The sequence below is a fragment of the Chrysochloris asiatica genome, unplaced genomic scaffold (assembly GCF_000296735.1).
Source record: "Chrysochloris asiatica unplaced genomic scaffold, ChrAsi1.0 scaffold00077, whole genome shotgun sequence".
In the NCBI taxonomy this organism is placed as follows: domain Eukaryota; kingdom Metazoa; phylum Chordata; class Mammalia; order Afrosoricida; family Chrysochloridae; genus Chrysochloris; species Chrysochloris asiatica.
In genome coordinates this window covers 8904922-8925219 of record NW_006408595.1, presented here as the reverse complement: position 1 = coordinate 8925219, position 20298 = coordinate 8904922, and the positions used below count along the sequence as shown (strand labels likewise).

The following is a 20298-nucleotide window of genomic DNA, read 5'->3' as shown; positions in this document are numbered from 1 at the left end:
TTCAAGCTGACATCTTTGTTCTTCAATACTTTAAAAAGGTCTTGTGCAGCTGATTTGCCTAAGGCAATAAGTCACTTGATTTCTTGACTACTGCTTCTGTGAGTGTCTATAGTTGATCCAAGAAGAATGTAGTCCTTAAGAACTTCAATCTTTTCTATTTATAAGAAGGTTGTTTATTGGTCCAGTGGTGAGGATTTTTGTTTTCTTGACATTGAGATGCAATCCATACTGAAGGCTGTGGTCTTTGAACTTCATCGGTAAATATTTTAAGTCCTCTTCACTTTCAGCAAGCAAGGTTGTGTCATCTACATACCACAGGTTGTTAATGAGTCTTCCTCCAATCCTTATGCCACCTTTTTCTTCTTGGCTTATTTGCTCAGCATACAGGTTGAATAAGTATGGTAAAAGAATATAACCCTGTCACACACCTTTCTTAATTTTAAACCATTCAGTGTACCATGTTCTTTTTGAACAACTTCCTCTTGGTCCATGTACAGATTCCCCATGAGCATAATTAAGTGTTCTGGGAATACTCATACTTTGCAATGTTGTCCATAGTGTGTCATGATCCACACAATCAAAAGCCTTTGAATAGTCAAAAAAGCACGGGTAAACATGCCTCCAAAAAAAATCACTAAGACATATCATTATCAAACTATCAAAAATGAAAGATAAGGAAAGAATCCTGAAAGCAGCTAGGAAAAAAAGGAATGTTACCTACTGAGGGAAGCCAATAAGGTTGAGCTCTAATTTCTCAGCAGAAACCATGCAAAGAAGAAGGCATTGGGAAGACATATACAAAACTCTAAAAGTAAAAAAACTACCAACCAAGAAGCATATACCCAGCTCAATTGTCCATCAAATATGACAGCAAAATTAGAACATTTCATGCTAAACAGAAATTAAAGAATTTTGTAAAAGCCAAGCCAGCACTTCAAAACATACTAAAGGGAGTTCTTTGGACTGAGAACCAACAATATCAGACAACAACCAGAAATTGACATATGAAAGGGCCACACCCTCTTGACCTCAATCTAGATAAGGAGAAGTCCAGAACATAGCAAAACTACAAGGCTTAAAACAGGGATATAGGATATCAGTATACGATCAGGACAACTAAAAAGCAAAGTATGGGAAAAGTATAGTTATAGAGATCCAGGTGGTGAGGAGGTCATGGTAGAACAGACTGCTTTATTCATTGTCTGATTTTCACACAAGTCTGAGGCTATTGAATATACCATGTCTTGCATCAGGCATACCTTAGACCTCAAACTGACATCTTTGCTCTTTAACACTTTAAAACAATACATCGTTTGATATCTTGACTGATGCATACATAAGTATTGATTGTGGATTGAAGCCAAGTGAAGTCTTTGACAACTTCAGTCTTTTCTCCATTTATCATGATGTTATTTATTGGCCCAATGGTCAGGATGTTTGTTTTCTTTATATTGAGGTGCAACCCATATATACCATATATTACTGAAGGCAGTAATCTTTGATCTTCATTGGTAAATATTGTAAGTCCTCTTCACTTTCATTAAGTAAAGGAGCTCTGGTAGCGTAGTGGTTACGAATCGGGCTGCGAACCTTAAGGTCAGCGGTTCGAAACTACCAGCCGCTCCGCGGAAGAAAGATGAGGCTTTCTACTCCCGTAAAGATTTACACCCTTGGAAACCCTGTACAGGGTCGCTATGGGTCGGAACTGACTCGATGGCACTTAACAACAACAACAACATATTATCTGCATATCACAGGTTATTAATGAGTCTACTTCCAACCCTGATATCCTATTCCTCTTCTTATAATCTTCCTATTCAGATTATTTCTCAGCATACAGATTGAGTAAGTATGGTGAAAGGATACAACCCTGGTGCACACCTTTCCTGATTTTGAACTATTCTGTATCTCCTTGTTCTCTTCTAATGACTGCCTCTTGATCTATGTACATGTTCCTCATAAACACAATAAAGTGTATGGAATACCCTTTCAACAATATCAACCATAGTTTGTAATGATCCAAGCAGTTGAGAACCTTTGCATAGTCCAGAAGGCACAAGTAAACATCCTTCTGGTATTCTCTATTTTCAGCCAAGATCCTTCTGGAATTTGCTATGTTATCCCTTGTTCCACATTCTCTTCTGAATCCAGCGTGAATTTCTGGAAGTTACCTGATGATGTACTATTGCAACCATTTTTTAATTATCTTAACAATTAACTTAAAAATTATGGAGAGTAGTTGGAGGGAACTGGATCAGAGACAAATAACGGTGACATAAAAGGAGAAAAAATGATTATATATAAAATGGCTGCCTTGACCATGCATATTGCAGAATAAGTACCTACATCCCATTCTCAGGGTCAATGTTAGGTACAAATCAGGAGGAATTCTATCCATGTTTTTTTAGTTTATTCCAGCACTGGTGATTGGACGGAACCTCCAGACCCAATGGACCCCAGGACTAGGATAAAATGGGAGGCTCACACTCCTGGTCTCCATTTAAATGTTGGAAGCTTAGATAGTCTGAGGCTTGATTTGATCCTCTGCCCTTGCTGTCTCCTCAAGGGGCTGGACTAGGCCAAGGGGATTGTTGTTGTCAGGTGCTGCTAAGTTGATTTTGACTAATAGTGATCTCATATGACAGAAAATAACTGCCCAAGATGTTTTCTAGACTATATGTAAAAGATTGACATGTCTTTTCTTCCATGGAGCCACTGAGTTAATTCAGGTAGTCAACCTTTCATTTAGCTTCCAAGCACTCAACTGATAATTCCACCAGGAATCCTTGCCAAGGGAATCAGGGCCCAAAAACATGACCGCAATAACAATAAAGCTTGTATGTCTACTTTATACTTTTACCATTTTAAGAAGTACGACACTATGCAGGGTCATTAAGAATCTGAACCAACTCAATGGCACTGAATAACAACAACAAAATATTTCAAACCTATAACACAGGGAGAAATTGTTACATTCATTTAAGAAATATGTAAGTTCAGAGTATTATATGAGGGGGCTTCAAAAGTTCCTGGAAAAATTCCATCATCTCTTTATTCAATTTTATATGAACTTTTTGAAGTTCTTTCATAAATCATTGGTTGAAGGACAAAGCAGAGGTGGAAAGGTCAGCTAAAGAATCCAGATTTTTGAACATTTGATCAAATTCTCTTTTCCATGTTTATTTTACTTCATAAAATGGCATCAAGATAACAGCTATACTTATCTGAATAAAAATGGTCAATAATCACTTTAAAATAAATATGAGAATATAAGGGTACAGGGAGACTGAATTAATGGAAATGGAATAACCAGAATGGAAAAACTAAGAATGCTCGTACATTATGAAGAACATAACCAGCGTCACTGAACAACTTATATAGAAATTGTTGAATGGAAACCTAAACTGTTGTGTAAATCTGATCAAAAACATACTCAAAAAATGTTTTTAAATAAAAATCAAAGTCTATAATTAATAAGACAGCCTTCAAAAAGCATCATCTCAAATGTCAAGGGAATTTCAAAGTTTATGTATTCCTTCCAAATAGTTTTTGTTTGCTTTTTTCTCCAAGAGAAATGGACAATTTGGACATGAGGCAGTATGGCCTCAATGTCTGACTCAAGTTTAATTTTCATTTCTAATGATTACAAATAAAAGAAAACATTTTCAATTTAGATTTTAAAGTTTATGGGATGAGCTACCTTGGGTAATTTATTCTGTTAACATTTGAAAAATAAACAGGGGTGGGAGAAGGTTCAAATACAGACTGTACAAATTATTTTGGGGTTAGTTGAGACTTTGAGGATGATCACAGTATAACAATAAATACAGAACTTCTTCCTGTACCCTGAAAACACTAGCAAAGCTAGTAATAGAAACAGCAGTAACTGTGATGTGAAAATCTACCCTCTGTATCCAGGACATGTTTAAATTGAGAATAATCTTTGAATACATTTTACTCATTTTTAAACAAATGGGAAGATAACGGTAATTAGAACTCATTGCAATGATCCCTGGTGGAACTGTGGCTGGTGACTGAAAGGTTGGCAGTACCAAACCCACCAGGCACTCCAGGGGAGAAAGAAAAGGCTGTCTGCTCCCTTGCAAAAAAAACATGGAGACCAAGTCTAACTTCCTCTGGTTTCACAAGTGGGAATAATAATACAACTCAAAATCACCTAAAGCTGATTCCTCAGTGTCCAAAAGGTACATTCTGAAAGACAGCCTTCTGTCAGTAGGCATTTAACTTTACTCCATCCATTGACCCAGAAGCCAGTGCCTCTGCTATCACCGCTTTTCCAGGTAGGGATCTCCCAGTCTCTCTGCTCATGCTCTTCTTATTGTTCTGGCATCATTTGTCTCTGCTTCTTTGATGGCACCTTTTAGACTTAGTGGAATGGTAAAACTAACCAGTCCTTGCATTAGAGTCCTGCACACCCTATTTGCATGGTGTCACCCAATCATTTGGTGGGAATTAAGAAGAATTTGAATAGAAAGGCCATATCAAGTAAATCCAAGGTACTGTATCCCATACAAATTTACAGTGTCAGAAATCCTATATAGGGTCATTTCTAAGAATTGGAATTTAGTCGATGGCAGTGGACTTTATTTTGGTTTTTACTTATGGAAAATGTTGATGAAGGTTAGAGTGTTCAGTCTTTATAGGAGTTATGTTATTTCACTCTGAAGTTGTCTTACCCATTCAATGGATCTAGGGTTTTTTACATAGTGTATTTCAGCTTAATTAATGAATAGTTAAAACAGAAGTTAGTTTTTATGCTGAACTCATCTGATAAGGATAGGATAAAGCACTGGACTTCAAGTTCAGTTTGTTGAACCACAAGGTAATTCAAGCTCACCAGCCGCTCATCGGAAACCCTATATAGGGTTGTTATGAGTTGGAACCGACTTGATGGCACTTAACAAACAACAATCATGCCAGAAGTCCTGATGTGCTGGTGTAGGATAAGCACTGGACTACTATCCACAAGGTTGGTGATTCAAACCCACCAGCCACTCCTTGGAAACCCGATTCAAAGCAACTGACTTGGAACCAGCTTGAAGGCACTTAACAACAACAACCATGTCAAAAGAGATAAAAAAACAAGCAGCTCTTAAACTCTTTGTTACCATTAAGGTTCAGTGATGAAAATAAATGTATAAAATTGCTTTTTAAATCCTTAAAGAAGCTTCATATGACCTGTTGAGAGAGACCAGACAACATTCCTTACTTGAAAACTGCACACGTCAAAAACAATCTTCATAGAATTATCATAACTCCACAGAGAAGACTTTTCTAATTTTTGGAATGTGAGTCCTGGAGTGGAGCTGTGGGTTAATGCTCTGGACTGCAAAGTCAGTTGAAGCCACAAGGTCAGCAGTTCAAGCCCACCAGCTGCTCCTGGGAAACCCTATGCAGGGTGGCTATAGGTTGGAACGGCTTCAACGGTACTTAACAACAACATTATTTGTGTGACCATATATAGGAGGGGACCTCAAAAATTCGTGGAAAAAATTCCATTATCTTTTAGTTTCATTTTTCCACATTCTGCACCCCATTTGTGCTTATAACTATATGTATGTATGTTTATAAATAAGTACATCCTCTGGAGAGTCATTACAAATATTCTAGTGGCATTGATTTCTTTTCCCTGTGGTCCACAGATATTGTATGTAATCACTGGATTTGTCTGTACTCATAAGTCTGTTGCACTGGAAAGAGCAGTAATTATTTTACTTTATGTAACCAAAAGCATTGTCTGTTCAACATTAGGAACATGTCTTCCATTTGATGTTTGTTTAAAATCGGTGAAGTTAAAATCTTACCATCCAAGCTGTGACAAAGTCCCCCATCCAGGTCCCTACTGCAGCTAATTTCATGAAACTTTCATTTCGGATGCCCATGTAGTCTGTAATGATGTATGCTCTGTGGAAACAAACACATAAGACATTGTCCAGACTTAGAGAGCCACATAGTTAAAGCATTCTGATTCAGCAGCATGCAAAGGGACTTTCCTCCCTCTCAACAAACATTTTTTGCTTTTGTCTCATCACAAATGCTTACAAATCTAAAAGGCTAAGAAGAGCTCTGAGGCTGTCTGGGTCAGTTCCAATTAGATTTGAAGATTGAATGTGGCTACACCAATTACCATGTATGTTTCATTTTTGAGCTGTAAGACTGATAACAGCTTTTGGAAAATCAAAAAGAAATACTCAGAAAAGGCTACATTTCATGCTCACTCAAGTATGAGCAAAGTGGAACTATTTCTTGAATTAGAGTCACTTGAAAGGGAAAAGAAGAGCTAACTTTCTCTCAGTTCTGTCAAGCCAAAACTATTGAAAAAGTACTGGGACTAGGCTTTTAGATAGAATATCATATTTAAATATTGCTCAGAATAATGTCAGTATTTGAGAAAAAATTTCCACACAGTGAAGCAATATCAAATTTAATTCACATATATGTGGTTTAAATCATTATTTAATAACAATAACTGGGAGATTTATCATTTCCTTTTTGCATAGCAAATTCTTGTTTGCTTGTTTAATACTGATATATTTTCTGTACAGCTCAAATACAGTCAGGAGGGGATGTTTAGCAGGCCAGGAAATACCAATGATAAGACCAGGGCTACTGCTTACTAATGATTTTTATTTTCTCATTTGACATTCAAGGAAACCCTAAATGTCATTTTTACCATCACAATTTTTTCTGAGAAAGTTGGACCTCAGGTAGATCACCTAACTTGTCCATGAAACTAATGAATGGTGCTTAGGAATCAACATTTCTTCTCCTTTTTTTACTTAACTCCAGTTATTTTATTCCTTTTTTTTTTTTTAGTTTAAATGCTGTTCCTTTTCTCATACATAATGATGCCTTTATAATTTTGAGTATTAGCTAAACTCCATCCTTCCTAGATAACTTTAATACAACCTACTATAAATAATGGTATTTTCTTTATTCATCTACTAAAACTATGAATAAGCACATTAATGAAGAAACCATCTCCAGCTGAGTTTTTTTTTAATTGTTTCAGATAGTTTGTTAATTGTAAGATAAAAACATATTTAAATAGTTTTATTTAGCAACAAAATCAAATTTATGAACTCCTTAAACAATTATTTCTCTACAAGATCATTCACCTCATTGGAAATTCTGTTATCTTCAAGGCCTTACCCCAAAATTCTGAGTCTCTCATTCAGAGTCCTGGTGTGGCACTGTAGAACGAACACTGGACTACAAGTCAGTTTGAACAGAAAGTTTGGTGTTCAAACTCACCAGCTGCTCCTTGGAAACTCTATACAACTGTACTTTGCACAACAATTCCAAAGGCTTCAGTAATAGGCCAAAATTTTATTTCTTGTTTTTGTTAAGTGCCATAGAGTCAGTTCTGACCCATGTCAACCCTGTATACAGTTTCTGAGGAGTGGCTGGTGAGCTTGAACCACCGAATTTGAGGTTCAAACTGACTTTTAAATCCAGCACATTAATCCACAGTGCCACACCCACACACTTACAATATACCATGGATTGATGTTTACAACGTGACTTGCACTTTAAGAACAGTGTCTCCATCAACTCTCTTATTAACAAAATGAAATGTAGTATTATCCCTATTTCACAAATATGGAAGTGTGGTTTTGCAGAGTTTACAAAGTCAAGCATATAATAAATGGATAACATTTTAATCCAAATCTGATTGACTCCAAAATCAAGCATTTAAACACTGTTCTTTATCTTCTTCCTATAAATGCTAGTAGAGATATGAAAACCACAGTGTCTACATTGTATTTTACTAGACAATGCAGACAAAGGTGTATTTCCTTTGAGGATAATTCATAAGTCAACAGTTGCATCCAGAGGCTGTAGCTCCATAGAGCTGCCTCAAAGTTTGTACTACTACTCATATTGATGGTTCATCAATCAAAGCAGCAACCTACTTAAAAGTTCCCAGATTAATGTGATGAACAGTTAGTCACTATCAGTACAAGTCTTAACTTCAGTACCACTGTCACTGAACTGCTCCTGAACAAAGATAATTAATTGTACAGCTCTTTCGATGACACGCATTTTGAAGAATCTGTTCAATGCCAAGGTCCTACCTGGTAACTTTTCAAATTAGTTATAGAACACATGTGGTAGAGTAGAAATGTCAGGGTATATTCCATATGATTGTATTAACATGTGTAAGAGATAGCACCAAACTTTTATTTTAGTATTTAAAAATAGAAGTGGTATGGGTAAGCTTGCAACATCAGTGATGCAGTCAAGAAAAAGCATTTCTAAGCTATAGAAATTACCAAAAAAATAATTGTTTAGAGACATCGGAGAGCTCATGAGGCAGGAAGGATTAGAGAGGTCAAGGTACTAAATAAAAAAGCTTAACTGCTTTTTCTATGGAGATGTTGCAAGACCAGAAGATAAGAACCTGATCTTTGCCTAGGCAGAGGTCAGTTTTAATGGACTGAAGAGATCACATTGGAAACTTAAGGAGGCAAGATCCTAGCGAAAGGAAAAATCCAGAAGGGAACATGACGCACAGTTGGCTTATTTACCAAACTCTGACCTTGTGCAAGAGGGAGGTTAAAGAACTGAGCAGAAAGTCTCTGAAGGGCAGAGTGAAGGTTTGCAGCTTCACTGTGATGAGAAAACAATTACAGTTCAGAATCTGCCAGATGTAGCCCAGGAAAAAATGGAGTTATGCAGGGAGATACTCTAAAAGCAGAACAAACCAGAGATGGATGAAACCTTGGCAAGACTAACATAAGCCTTTACCCAGTTGATCCAGGACTGGATCAACGTGATCAGCTTTCACTGTTTACCCTCAACAGAGGAGAGGGTGAACCATTTCTGGAAGAATATGATTATCATCCGAGTCTTCTACATATTTTATACATGACATCCTACAGTCATTCAAAAGTGACCAGGATATTAAGGTACAGGGCCATATCACTGAAAACCAACAGAAAACACAATATCTAAAATGAGTCAATAAATTGCATGAACAGAGGGGGCTATTTTTGCTAATTTGTTCACTGTTGAACCCACAACACCTAGAACACTTCCTGTATATAATAATTTATCAATAGACATTTGTTTAATCTATGAATGACTAAAGTGGGACAAATTATTCATATTCATTCTTATGTGACATGGGTAGACTGATGCTTATATAAAATCCTAGAAACAGCAATAAAACGAGATTGAATTACTGAAGATTTTACTACAAAGGGAGACAAGAATAATATTTTAAATTGCTTTGTTTGCTTTATTTTCTTCAACTACATTCCCTTGACTGCAGCATGTTGTTGTTAAATGCCATGGAGTCAATTTTGGCTCATAGCGACTCTGTATAGGATTTCTGAGGAGTGGCTGGTGAGCTTGTATCACTGACTTTGCCATCCAGCGCATTAACCCACAGTGTTAATACCAGTCCTTTACTCATATACATCAGGATGACATTTTAAAAACTTTCCTCCTTCTCCATGGCTGCAAAATATAGGAATTAATAGATGTCATGATAACAGTGCAGACAGGATGGCATGGATAATTTATGAAATTACTAATATATTTAAAGAAATTTCCCAGGTGAAGAATGGCAATAAAGAGTGATATTTTGGATGAATAAGAGGAAATATTACAAATATGCAAAGCACTCAGCAAAAAAAAAAATCAGATTTGGTTGATTAGTTTGCATTTCCATTAACATTAATTTCAGTATTTTCTACTCATGTTATAAAGGACAAAGTCTGCATACATTTATATCAGCTATTTTGTTGTTGTTTTGGGGTGCCATCAAGTCGGTTCCAACTCATAGTGACCCTGTGCACAATAGAAGAAAACACTGCCAGGTTTTGTGCCACCCTCACAGTTGTTGTCATGCTTGAGCCCATATCTGCCGTCACTCTTTCAATCCATCTTCTTGGGGGTCTTCCTCTTTTTCACTGACCCTCCACTTTACCAGTTTAAATATCACATTGAACCCTATCAAAATTGAATAGTGGAGCTTTGCACTCAATGGTTTTTAGGAAGTCAGTGATTTAGAACTATATTTTGACAGGAGGCACCTCTAAAGTTGTACTTTTGCTTATTTCAACTATTCATAGATCATTTGTTCGTTTCATTTGTATTTTAGCTAGTTATTTCCACTATGCATAGTTCTTCTAGTCTTCCAGGTAAATTGACCATTGAGATAGTCTCTACCTTTAGAGATACTAAGTAATTCCTTTTTTTTTCAGACTGTAATTTCATTTTATTTTGTCTTGATATTTCAAGTGTAACCATCTAATTCATAAGAAAATGTGTGGGAAATCCAAAATACAGTAAATAACAAAGGCTCATAACTATCAAAGAGCCTGTAAAGATATGCTATCAAGACTCTCATATCTAGTGAAACCTATGTGCTAAATGATCCTAATCTAAACAAACTCTAACAAGGGCTAAACTGTCAATAAAACTATCACATAATGAATTTACTAACAATTGAATGTCTTCATTGTTAACAACCAAAGTTCCAATACACTTGAGTCTATTATTCATATAAAAGTGGATATAGTCAAAACCAGGTGATTTAGGGGTTGAGTCTTTCCATAAGTTGAAACAGAAGGCAGTAAACATAAATCACCAAACCAATATGGATTCATGCTTCACTAAAAATCTATTTGTGGCCAGCTGGATTCATAATGTTACAGCTGTCTCCCCCAGTCATTTATGGGCAAAATTAACAAGACAGGGGGCCTCATACACAAGTAAATCATGGATAAGGAATTGAATTAACATGACTACAAGCCTCCATTAAACTAAGACAAAAGAAAAAAGAAAAAAAATTGTAAGTGCTCCTAAGACAATTAAGTTGAAAAAAAGACAGTACAAACTGTCAGGAATTAAACCTAAAATCATTATATTATCATTTTCTCAATCTGTGTCTATAATTAAATGATTAACAGTTTATAATCCAAGTCAATAATCAAATCCAAATTATCATACTTTACTATTTTTGATTGAAATTATTATTTTTTGGCTATGAAAGATGGTGTTGGTAATGAATACAGGTATAAGGATCTTTCAGGTAAGACCTAGTAGATGAAGCCATGGATTTTGGATCAATAAGAGATTAGAATATTGCAAACAGCTGTTAGAAGTAAGCTGGGATGGTTAAAATTGTATCCTTATTTAACAATGCTCAATGATAAGATATCAACCAACATTTCATAACTTTAGCAATTCAATTTCTCTAATTTCTATAAGGAATATATGTGTAAGATTATAGATAGAGTTGAATTCAAATCTACCTGCGACTCCTCAGAAACTTTATACAGGGGTCTCTATGAGTCAGAACTGATTTGGCGGTACTTAACAACTCTTCAAATGAGGACAAAAGATGAAGCTTTCTGCTCATGTAAAGGTTTACAGCACCAAAAACCCTGTACAGAGTTGCTATAGTCAGAATCTACTCAGTGGCACATAACCACCACCACCACCACCCTTCAAATGAACCTGCCAAGCTATGAGGGTTAAGTAAAAAACTATTACAACAAAATCATAGAAACATTTACTAAACACAAATATCAAAATGTGAAGCTATTGTTTCTTAATAAATCTTAACAGTTAGTTCTATACTAATTCTGAAGGTGGTGTTTTAATCTCTCTAACCACCTCAGAAACCCTTTACAGAGTTGCTATGAATCAAACTGACTTAATGGTGCAACAACCCTTCTCAAAAAACCTCTGAGCTCTCCAATTTACATCACAATAAAATGGCAATTTTGGCATTCTTGAGGGATACAAATCATGTTCCTTTAAAGTGTTCTTTGAATTTGGGGAACAAAAAGAAGTCTTAAGGTCACTATCAGGGTAGCAGGGTAAATGGGATAAGGTTATTCTTATAGGACAGCTCTTGCTACCCTGGAAGAAGAAGCAGGTACAAAATTCCTTGGAGCAATTTTCCTGGCCCTTTTCTCACCTAAGCAGTTTTCAGTTTTTAAAAACTTTTTCATAATAAGTCTTTGTAATTGTCGTGTGTCTTTCCAGAAAAATCTATCAATATTACGCCTTTGGAATAAAATAAAAATTAAAAAACACACAAAATATCATCCTAAATTTCTGAGCTGATTTCCATACCTTCAATTGATCTCATCAGAAGACATTGTTTTGATTGGACTTTCGTTTTTGTTTTTTTTTTGATGACACGCATTCTAACAACACTAAGATGTGTGTTACTGAGAGGACTTGCTGACACCATCCAATGATCTCAGAGACATGTTTAAGTACATTTTGTTTGGATTAAACCTATGAATGTATGAACTGGAATCCTAGTAGCTATACTTTTTGACTTACCCACCTACATTTGTTATTTGCCCCTTAAAATCAAATTTAGATGTTTACAAGGTTAAATAACAATATTATTTCTGTTCTAATTTTAAAGTTACAGAATTCTGGCTATGCATCAAGTTTCTTCCTTCCTTCAATTTTTGTTCCTCTCATGTGTACAGACATTCCAGGAATACGCAGTATAATCAGATGTCTAAAGTGGGTTTGTCTCTACTACTAATGGGTAAAACAAACACAACCAAAGGACACTTAATATGTCTTTGGAAAAGTAATTGACAAAATAATAGGGGAAAGTTTTTAAAAGCCTGTGTCTATTGCTAAAAAAAAAAACTCCAATAAATTCTCAGGGAAATCTATTGAGTCACAAATAATCTAAAAGTAATTTCACACTAACATAATCACATTTTTTTTTTTTTTTTTGGTAAATAATATCTTATGTGTTTACAACTATTCAGATAAAATGTAAATAATAAACTTCCACCAATTTACATTATTGCAAAAGTGAATTGCAGGGAACCTACCCAGAGAAGCAGTGATGCCTGAGATGGAGGCAGAGACGATGACATAGAGAGATGGAGCAGCTGGGGACTTTAGACCCAGAAAGGGAGAGGGGCTGTGTGCTGATGACCAGGGGGCAGGCTTGCAGGGTACCCTTTGGTTGATTGATGATGCATGGAGGGGATTGCAACCATGGCAATGAAACGATATACGATAGGATGAATGTAAAGCTAATGTTCTCCCATGTAAACTATCACATAATTCACAATAAAACATAAAAAAAAAGGGGGGGGGAGAAAAAGTGAATTGCAGGCTGAGCCAGAAGACATTACTTAATTTATCCTACTATATAATGGTTCTTCCCTCTACACTATTAAACAATTATAAAATAACATGTAGATGTGGGTCTGATGTCATTCAGAGTAAGAGAAGTCTAATTTTAATGAGTGTGAGTTGGAAATGACTTGATAGCAATTGGGTTGTGGTGCTATGGGTTAATGTAGGTTAACCCAATGGGGATGTGGTGCTATGGGTTAATGCACTGGACTGCAATGTTGGTTTGAACCACAAGGTCAGCAGTTCAAGCTCACCAGCCACTTCTTGGAAACCCTATACAGGGTTACTATGGGTCAGAACTGACACAATGGGAATTAACAATAACATGTCAATAAAGGTAAATTTTCATGGATGTTAAGAGATCAAAATATACTAGAAATGATTAAATGAAAACACAGGACATAAAAACAGTAAATGACTTTTGCTGGAAACTACACATTATCAGCTGAAAACCTACAAAATGAGACTGCCTTTCTAGCCATACAAAATTATCAGATCCAAAGCCCTTGTATAATTATTATTTTTTTTTAAGAAGACATGATTTTTCTTCTCTTCTTCTCCCATCTCTACTTTTCCTTTTTCTTTTTTATTTTCTTTAGTATATGAGTTCAACCACCTTTTAGACTCTTCCTCATGGCTACTCAATAATGTTCCCCAATGTTTAATCCTTTCCATATGTAGCTAATTTACATCTATCATATATTCAGAAACTCTATCTAAATCTCTCCTTAGAAAGATTATATTGTTAGTCTTTTATCCATTAGTGTTCTCATGTTACTTTTGTTAAGTGACAACCTGAATTTTAAAGCCTCTCTCAAATTATTGCAGAAACTTTACACACCAGTGATGTGGAGAAGAGAAAAAAGGACTCGTTTTCAATCAAGAACCCTTCTAGCAACATGAGAATTTCTATTAGATATGTGTCCGCCTTATTTTATTATTTTTTCAAATGTTTTATTGTGAATTATGTGATAGTTTACATGGGAGAACATTAGCTTTACATTCATCCTATCATATATTGTTTCTTTGCCATGGTTATAATTCCCTCCATACATCATCCACCAACCAAAGGGTATACCCTGCAAGCCTGCCCCCCAGTCATCAGCACACAGCCCCTCTCCCTTTCTGGGTCTAAAGTCCCCAGCCGCTCCATCTCTTCATGTCATCGTCTCTGCCTCCATCTCTGGTGCCACTGCTTCTCTGGGTAGGGTCCCACTCTCTGCTCTTCTCCCTTGATGGTCCCAGGGACCTCTGCTCATAGACTGTAAAGTCAATCACTCCCCTCCTTTTACTACAAAACGTCTGCATTTCCAACTCTTACAATCAATCCTGATAACAATTATTCACTATTGTATCACAAGAGATCTACCCACATCTCCTTTCATCAGCCCCAGCCAGACAGATAGGATACTACTCAGTGGAGAGTCTACCTTCCTCCACACTCTCTGGATCTATGTTCCCTCTTGAAAGCTTGTAAGCCAGTCACTTCTTGCCTTTGAAGCTCCCCCATTTTGGGTAGCCAATGTCCAAGTTGCCCATCCCTGTCACCTCTGTGTATGGAGGGGGTGGGAATGATCCTCGCTGTAAAGATTTGTTCCCTCTTTTGAACTACTGCATCCATAGGTGTAGGTCAAATTCATGAAATTGTATCAGATTACTCTTTTTTTCCTCTTCTTTCTTCTTCTAGTTGAGTTCTGATCATCCAGTCATTGAATCCAGGTCAAGTGGGTCTTATCTGCAAGTGTGGGTGTTCTTGTGCATATGCCCTCTTTGTTATCAGCTGGATGCTTCACTCTCCACTCTAGTCCTCTGTGGTTATGTCACTGACTCTGGGCCCAAGAGTCCCCAGGTCTTGCCACACTGCTTTTGCCTTATTTTAAATCCATTATTTAGTGGATTTAAACATAAACAAATGTTTCCTTATCTCTTATTATATACTAAAGCATGATCAGGTATTTGTAAATTTCTAAATTCCCAGGGAAAAGAAAAAAACACCCTAGACATAATGGTCACTTCCTGGATTACTGCCAAACACCTCTTGCCTAATAATTTCCTCCCTCCTGGCCCATTCATCCCCAACCCACAGAGTTACAAGAATAAATTTAAGGAGACCATATGTACAGTGATATCCAAATTTGATGACATCCTAAAATTTCCTTTTCCAGTAATTTAGAACTAAGATTCTAAGAGAGAAAGAAAGAAATCTTTTTCCAGGTGGTTAGATAAAAAGCAGCTTATGGTTGTTGATAACTCTGTGCTCTATGGAAAAATGCCTGCAGCAAGAAAGAAAGAAGGGGAGGAGCAGAGGGAGAGAGAAGATCCAGGCAGCTGACTAGTGCAAAAGAGGGAAGAAAAGTAAGAAAGAACATTGTTGTTGTTAAGTGCTATCAAGTCAGTACCGACTCATAGCAACCTTATGCACAACAGAACGAAACACTGTCCAATCCTGGGCCAACCTCACAATTGTTGCCACACTTGAGTCCATTGATGCTGCCACTTTGCCAATCCATCTCGCTGAGGGTCTTCCTCTTTTTCTCTGACTGTCCACCTTACCAAACATGATATCCTTCTCCAGAGACTGGTCCCTCCTGACAATGTGTCCAAAGTATGAGAGATGAAGTTCGACCATCTTGGCCTCCAAGGGGCACTCTGGCTGCACTTCTTCCAAAATAAATCTGTTGGTTCTTTTGGCAGCCCATGACACTTTCAATATTCTCCTCCAACACTATGACTCAAAAGCATCAATTCTTCTATGGTCTTCCTTATTAACTGTCCAGCTTTCGCATGCACGTGAAGTTATTGAAAATATCATTGCTTGGGTCAGGTGCACCTTAGTCCTCAAGCTGACATCATTGCTCCTCAACACTTTAAAAAGGTCTTGTGCAGTAGAATGTAGGTATGTGAAAGTCTCTATCTTTCTGAGATCCATATGCTTGCACTTTGGATTCCATGAGACAACTCTGTCACTTCCTAATAACCTAATATAACTTGATTGAGTTTCTGACAGTTATAATGAAAAGAGTTATAACTATTACTCCAAGAAAAGATGTTAGAGCCTAAAAACGTGATTTTGAGCATTTTTTTCTAGTTTAATAATACAATACTTTAACCCTTTTACAAAGGAATGGCACTAAATTGTTGTAAGAAATGTGACCAATGAACTTGATTTTCAAATTCAAATTAATAAGAAAAAGGATAAATGTATTTGTATCCACTATTCATATCATTGCCAAAGGCCATGGCAAGAGTTCAGTTCAAATCTTAATGTACTATTTACACCTACAAATTTAATAAATGTAATAAAGGTAATAGTTCTTCTTTCCACAATTAGAAAAAAAGTATATACATAGTCTAGTTAACACCTATCTGTTAGAATGTGTGCCCATTTCATGAGATGTCACATGAGTGGCAACAGCAAGAGAATATATATCCACATGCATTCCACAAATAAAAAGCTAGTTAAGGAGGAAACATCTTCTTGCTAGCTAATACAAAGCCTGATTTTGAAATTAAAAATGTTGACAAAAAATAATATATTGCCACAATAAAGGCAGATAAAGTGTAGCTTGGTGAGAACAGAGACTATGTTTCTGACAAATCAGAGATTTTTTAATAGCTTTCTTACAGAGCATCAGGAGAAGGTGTTAGGTAGTTAGAACAAGGAAAGGAAGAGACTCTCATGTCTCTGTGTATAGCCTGTCTCAGCAGAAACAAGCCAGCCTCAGCGAGAAGGAAGTCCTGAGAAGAGGGGTTGGTGAGAGGGGAAACTATTGCAAGGAGGAAATAATGTTAATAATAAGCTAAAACCTGAAAAACAAGACTCAAGGAAACCATATATGGACAAATTCCCCATACTGGCTACTTAGACATTTGAACCAAGGTACAGCTCAAATCCCAGATAGTACAGTATATAAAGAAAAGCCAAATTGTTTCAGTGCTCCACCCCCTCTTCTTTCACAAGGTGCAAGTCCATTCTTATCTCTGTATGAAGTCTATGATTAAAATATTCTACCTATCTTTTGTCTGACTTAGCCTCTTGTCTTCCTTACCTCTTTTGTGTGGGGGGTAATTGTGTTACACCTTCCCAATTCTTTGGAAGGAGAGTTCCAGAGGCACAACTTCAACCATGTCAAAAGTAGCCAGCAAATGGAGTTAAGATGACATCACTTATAGAGAGATGGTGAGTGGACCACAGGAACCTGAGAGGATAGCCTTAGAATTGAGTTTGCCAGTAATGTAAGAATTATTAGGGTTGGCAGAAATAGTACTCTGAAGCATCTTCTAGATATGTCATGTTATTGATATGTTAAATAGCACAAACTCTTTGCTCTCCAGTCATTCTGAACATGAATGCTAAAGTCCATGGGACATCTCTTTATCCCAGCAATGCCCTTCGAATTAAAAGTGAGATGGCTCTTCTTGCTCCATAAATACATTGTGCAATTCTAGCAATTGTGTAGTTTGATCTAACAATAAAGAATTCATGCATGATCTGCAGCATCACACCACACTAGGGTAAAAAAAGAATGTGGTAAAGATACATTTCCACCAACCCTGTTACTTTTTATGGACCTTCAACTTCCTCCCAAATAATTCAGTTAATTACTTGAGAGTTTAATTTGTGCTTTTAGGCCTTTTCTTCGACTCACTGTAATAAAGTCCAATAGCTAAAGGTGTTAAGAATGGTCCCAACAACACTATCACTTCTACTGATTTCCAACAAAGTCCTGGCCAATGCTACTTATATTGTCATTGTATTGCTAAAACCTCAAGGTGCTGATGTTGTGACAAGGGGAATGAAGATACTACTATTCTAACCGATGTCACATTACAAATCCAGAGTTCAGTCACCACCCCACTATGCCTGTGCCACCACAAGCCACTATCAATACTGCTGCTGATGCCCCACAGCCTCAAATTCCCAAGGAGATTATCACACAGTCTTCTTTTAAATTACCTGCTCTTGTAACTTAGTCTCTTAATTTAGGACTCAGATGTGAGTGTATGGGGCCAGGAATAAAACATTTTTTGGTTTATACTGAATAATCCCTTCCTTTTCAATGTATACTCCCTTTGTCCTTGAACCAATATCCTTGCTTCAACTGTCTCTTAAATGTTATTTCTCAGGGGGCTATTGACGTCACATGTAACCAGTACTCTACAGGCAGGATTATATTTAAACATGATGGGGTGGCTAGGTGCTTTCCCTTTTCCCAAATCTATTAAAATGACACTACATGTAACAATAAATATTAAATAGCGGTATATGAGAAGAGATGCCAGAAGACGAGGCATTTTAAGAAAATGTTTGAATATAAAATGAATGGTGACTGACTTGGGTTTCAGTGTTATCTGTAATGTTAAGCCAGGGAGGTTGCATTAAGAAGGATGCTAAACTGTGCCTCTGAACTGCAACAATGCTCAGGATTGAAGGCTCAATAATTCTGAAGATGAGAGAGGGAGAGTGGAACTGAAAACAGGAAAAGCCTGCTTACTGAGTAGCCACACCAGGTGCCTTCCTCCAGCCAATAAAACCAGAAAACAACCCCCACTCCACCTGGAAATAAGATGGGTTATTTGCTATCTGGAGAAATTAAGGCAGGGAGTGAGACACAGTGACAATGGGGACTTTAGATGCAAAGTTTTATAGTAAACTGTGAGTCCCATTATTCACAATGTTATTTCCTGGGGTTAAAGACAGAAGTCTAATCTAAAGAAGAAGGAGGAGGAGAAAAGAAGAAAAAGAAAAACTAACCAGTTTCCCATCTCCAAAAGACTTCTTAACAGTGGAGGGTTTCCCAATGACAGAGCCAAAATTCACACAATCCTCCTGAAATCTCACCTGGCAATGAGGCTCTCCATTCACAGAGACTTTCCAAGCATTTTATTGCCCACAGCTCTGGTAGCGTAGTGGTTATGAATTGGGCTGCGAACCTTAAGGTCAGCGGTTCGAAACTACCAGCCGCTCCGCGGGAGAAAGATGAGGCTTTCTACTCCCGTAAAGATTTACACCCTTGGAAACCCTGTACAGGGTCGCTATGGGTTGGAACCGACTCGATGGCACTTAACAACAACAACAAATATGAACAGACAGCTGTGGCACTGGGAGATAAGCACTGGACTACTAACTACCAAGTTGGGTGTTCAAACCTCCTTACTAGCCATTCCTCAGAAATCCTATACAGAGCCACTATGAGTTGGAACCGACTCCACACTGCTTAACAACAACAAAAAATATGAACAGAATTACCATATATGTACTGAAAATCTTGAACAAGAAGAAAACAAGCCAAAAACAAAAATGAAAGACTTATCAGCAAATAGACAAGGCAGAAAGCAGATTAAAAAGTATCAGGAGAGAAGAAAGATATCTTTAAGACATATAAATTTGAAATCCATTTATATGGAGGTGCTGTGGGATAATGCATGGACCACAATGTCAGTTTCAACTGAGAGGTTGGGGGTTCAAATTTATCAGTTGCTCCTTGAAACCCTATACAGGGTTATGAGTCAGACCCAACTTAGTCACTTAAGAACAACATGAAAAATACATCTGAAGCTAAAGTTATATAAAATTTAAAAGTAAAATAATGGAAAAAGATAACATGAATTAAAATAAGTATTAATTTTTAAAGGTAAACAGTCTTGTAGATTGAAAGGAAACCTTACTAATGATAAAAGGTTGAACATAAGAAGATATAATATGCTCTAGACTTCTGGTTTGGGGGCAAGGAAAGCAAAGACAGACAGTGAAAACTCCTATGCCAAAAGCCAAAAAAAAAAAAAAAGCATAGAAAGAGTAGTCCACAGAAAAATTGTAGAACTTTAGATCTTGTTGAAGAAATCTGCAGGTGAAAGCAAAATAAGGTGATTTCTGAATTAACCCATCAATGGTGGCCAGCAGCCAGAAGTCCTCAGATTGGAGCACGGGGCAATAGCCAAGCAGAAGCAGCAACCCAGCTCTAGAAGACTTGGAGCAGCAAAGGGAGAGGTATGACCGATTTTTCATCTTTCACTTTTCATTTTTCACGTATCTCTCCTCTTGACCCTGAAAGCACCCTCACTACAAAACCCAGACACCTTCAGGCAGTAAGGAGTACTCCCCCAAATGGGTCCAGCATTACACCCAATTTTCCA

The 20298-nt window shown here is 36.9% G+C and overlaps 1 protein-coding gene across 1 annotated transcript in view; it reads right to left on the bottom strand.

The window, feature by feature from the left end:
- Positions 1-20298, bottom strand: part of TMEM117 (transmembrane protein 117) — a 763946-nt gene that overhangs the window by 382174 nt on the left and 361474 nt on the right. Inside the window, exons 3-4 of the mRNA XM_006865317.1 lie at positions 5826-5925; positions 1484-1503 (exon numbers count right to left, since the gene is read on the bottom strand). Of these exons, the coding sequence (XP_006865379.1) occupies positions 1484-1503; positions 5826-5925 (120 nt within the window). The remainder of the gene's footprint in view (positions 1-1483; positions 1504-5825; positions 5926-20298) is intronic.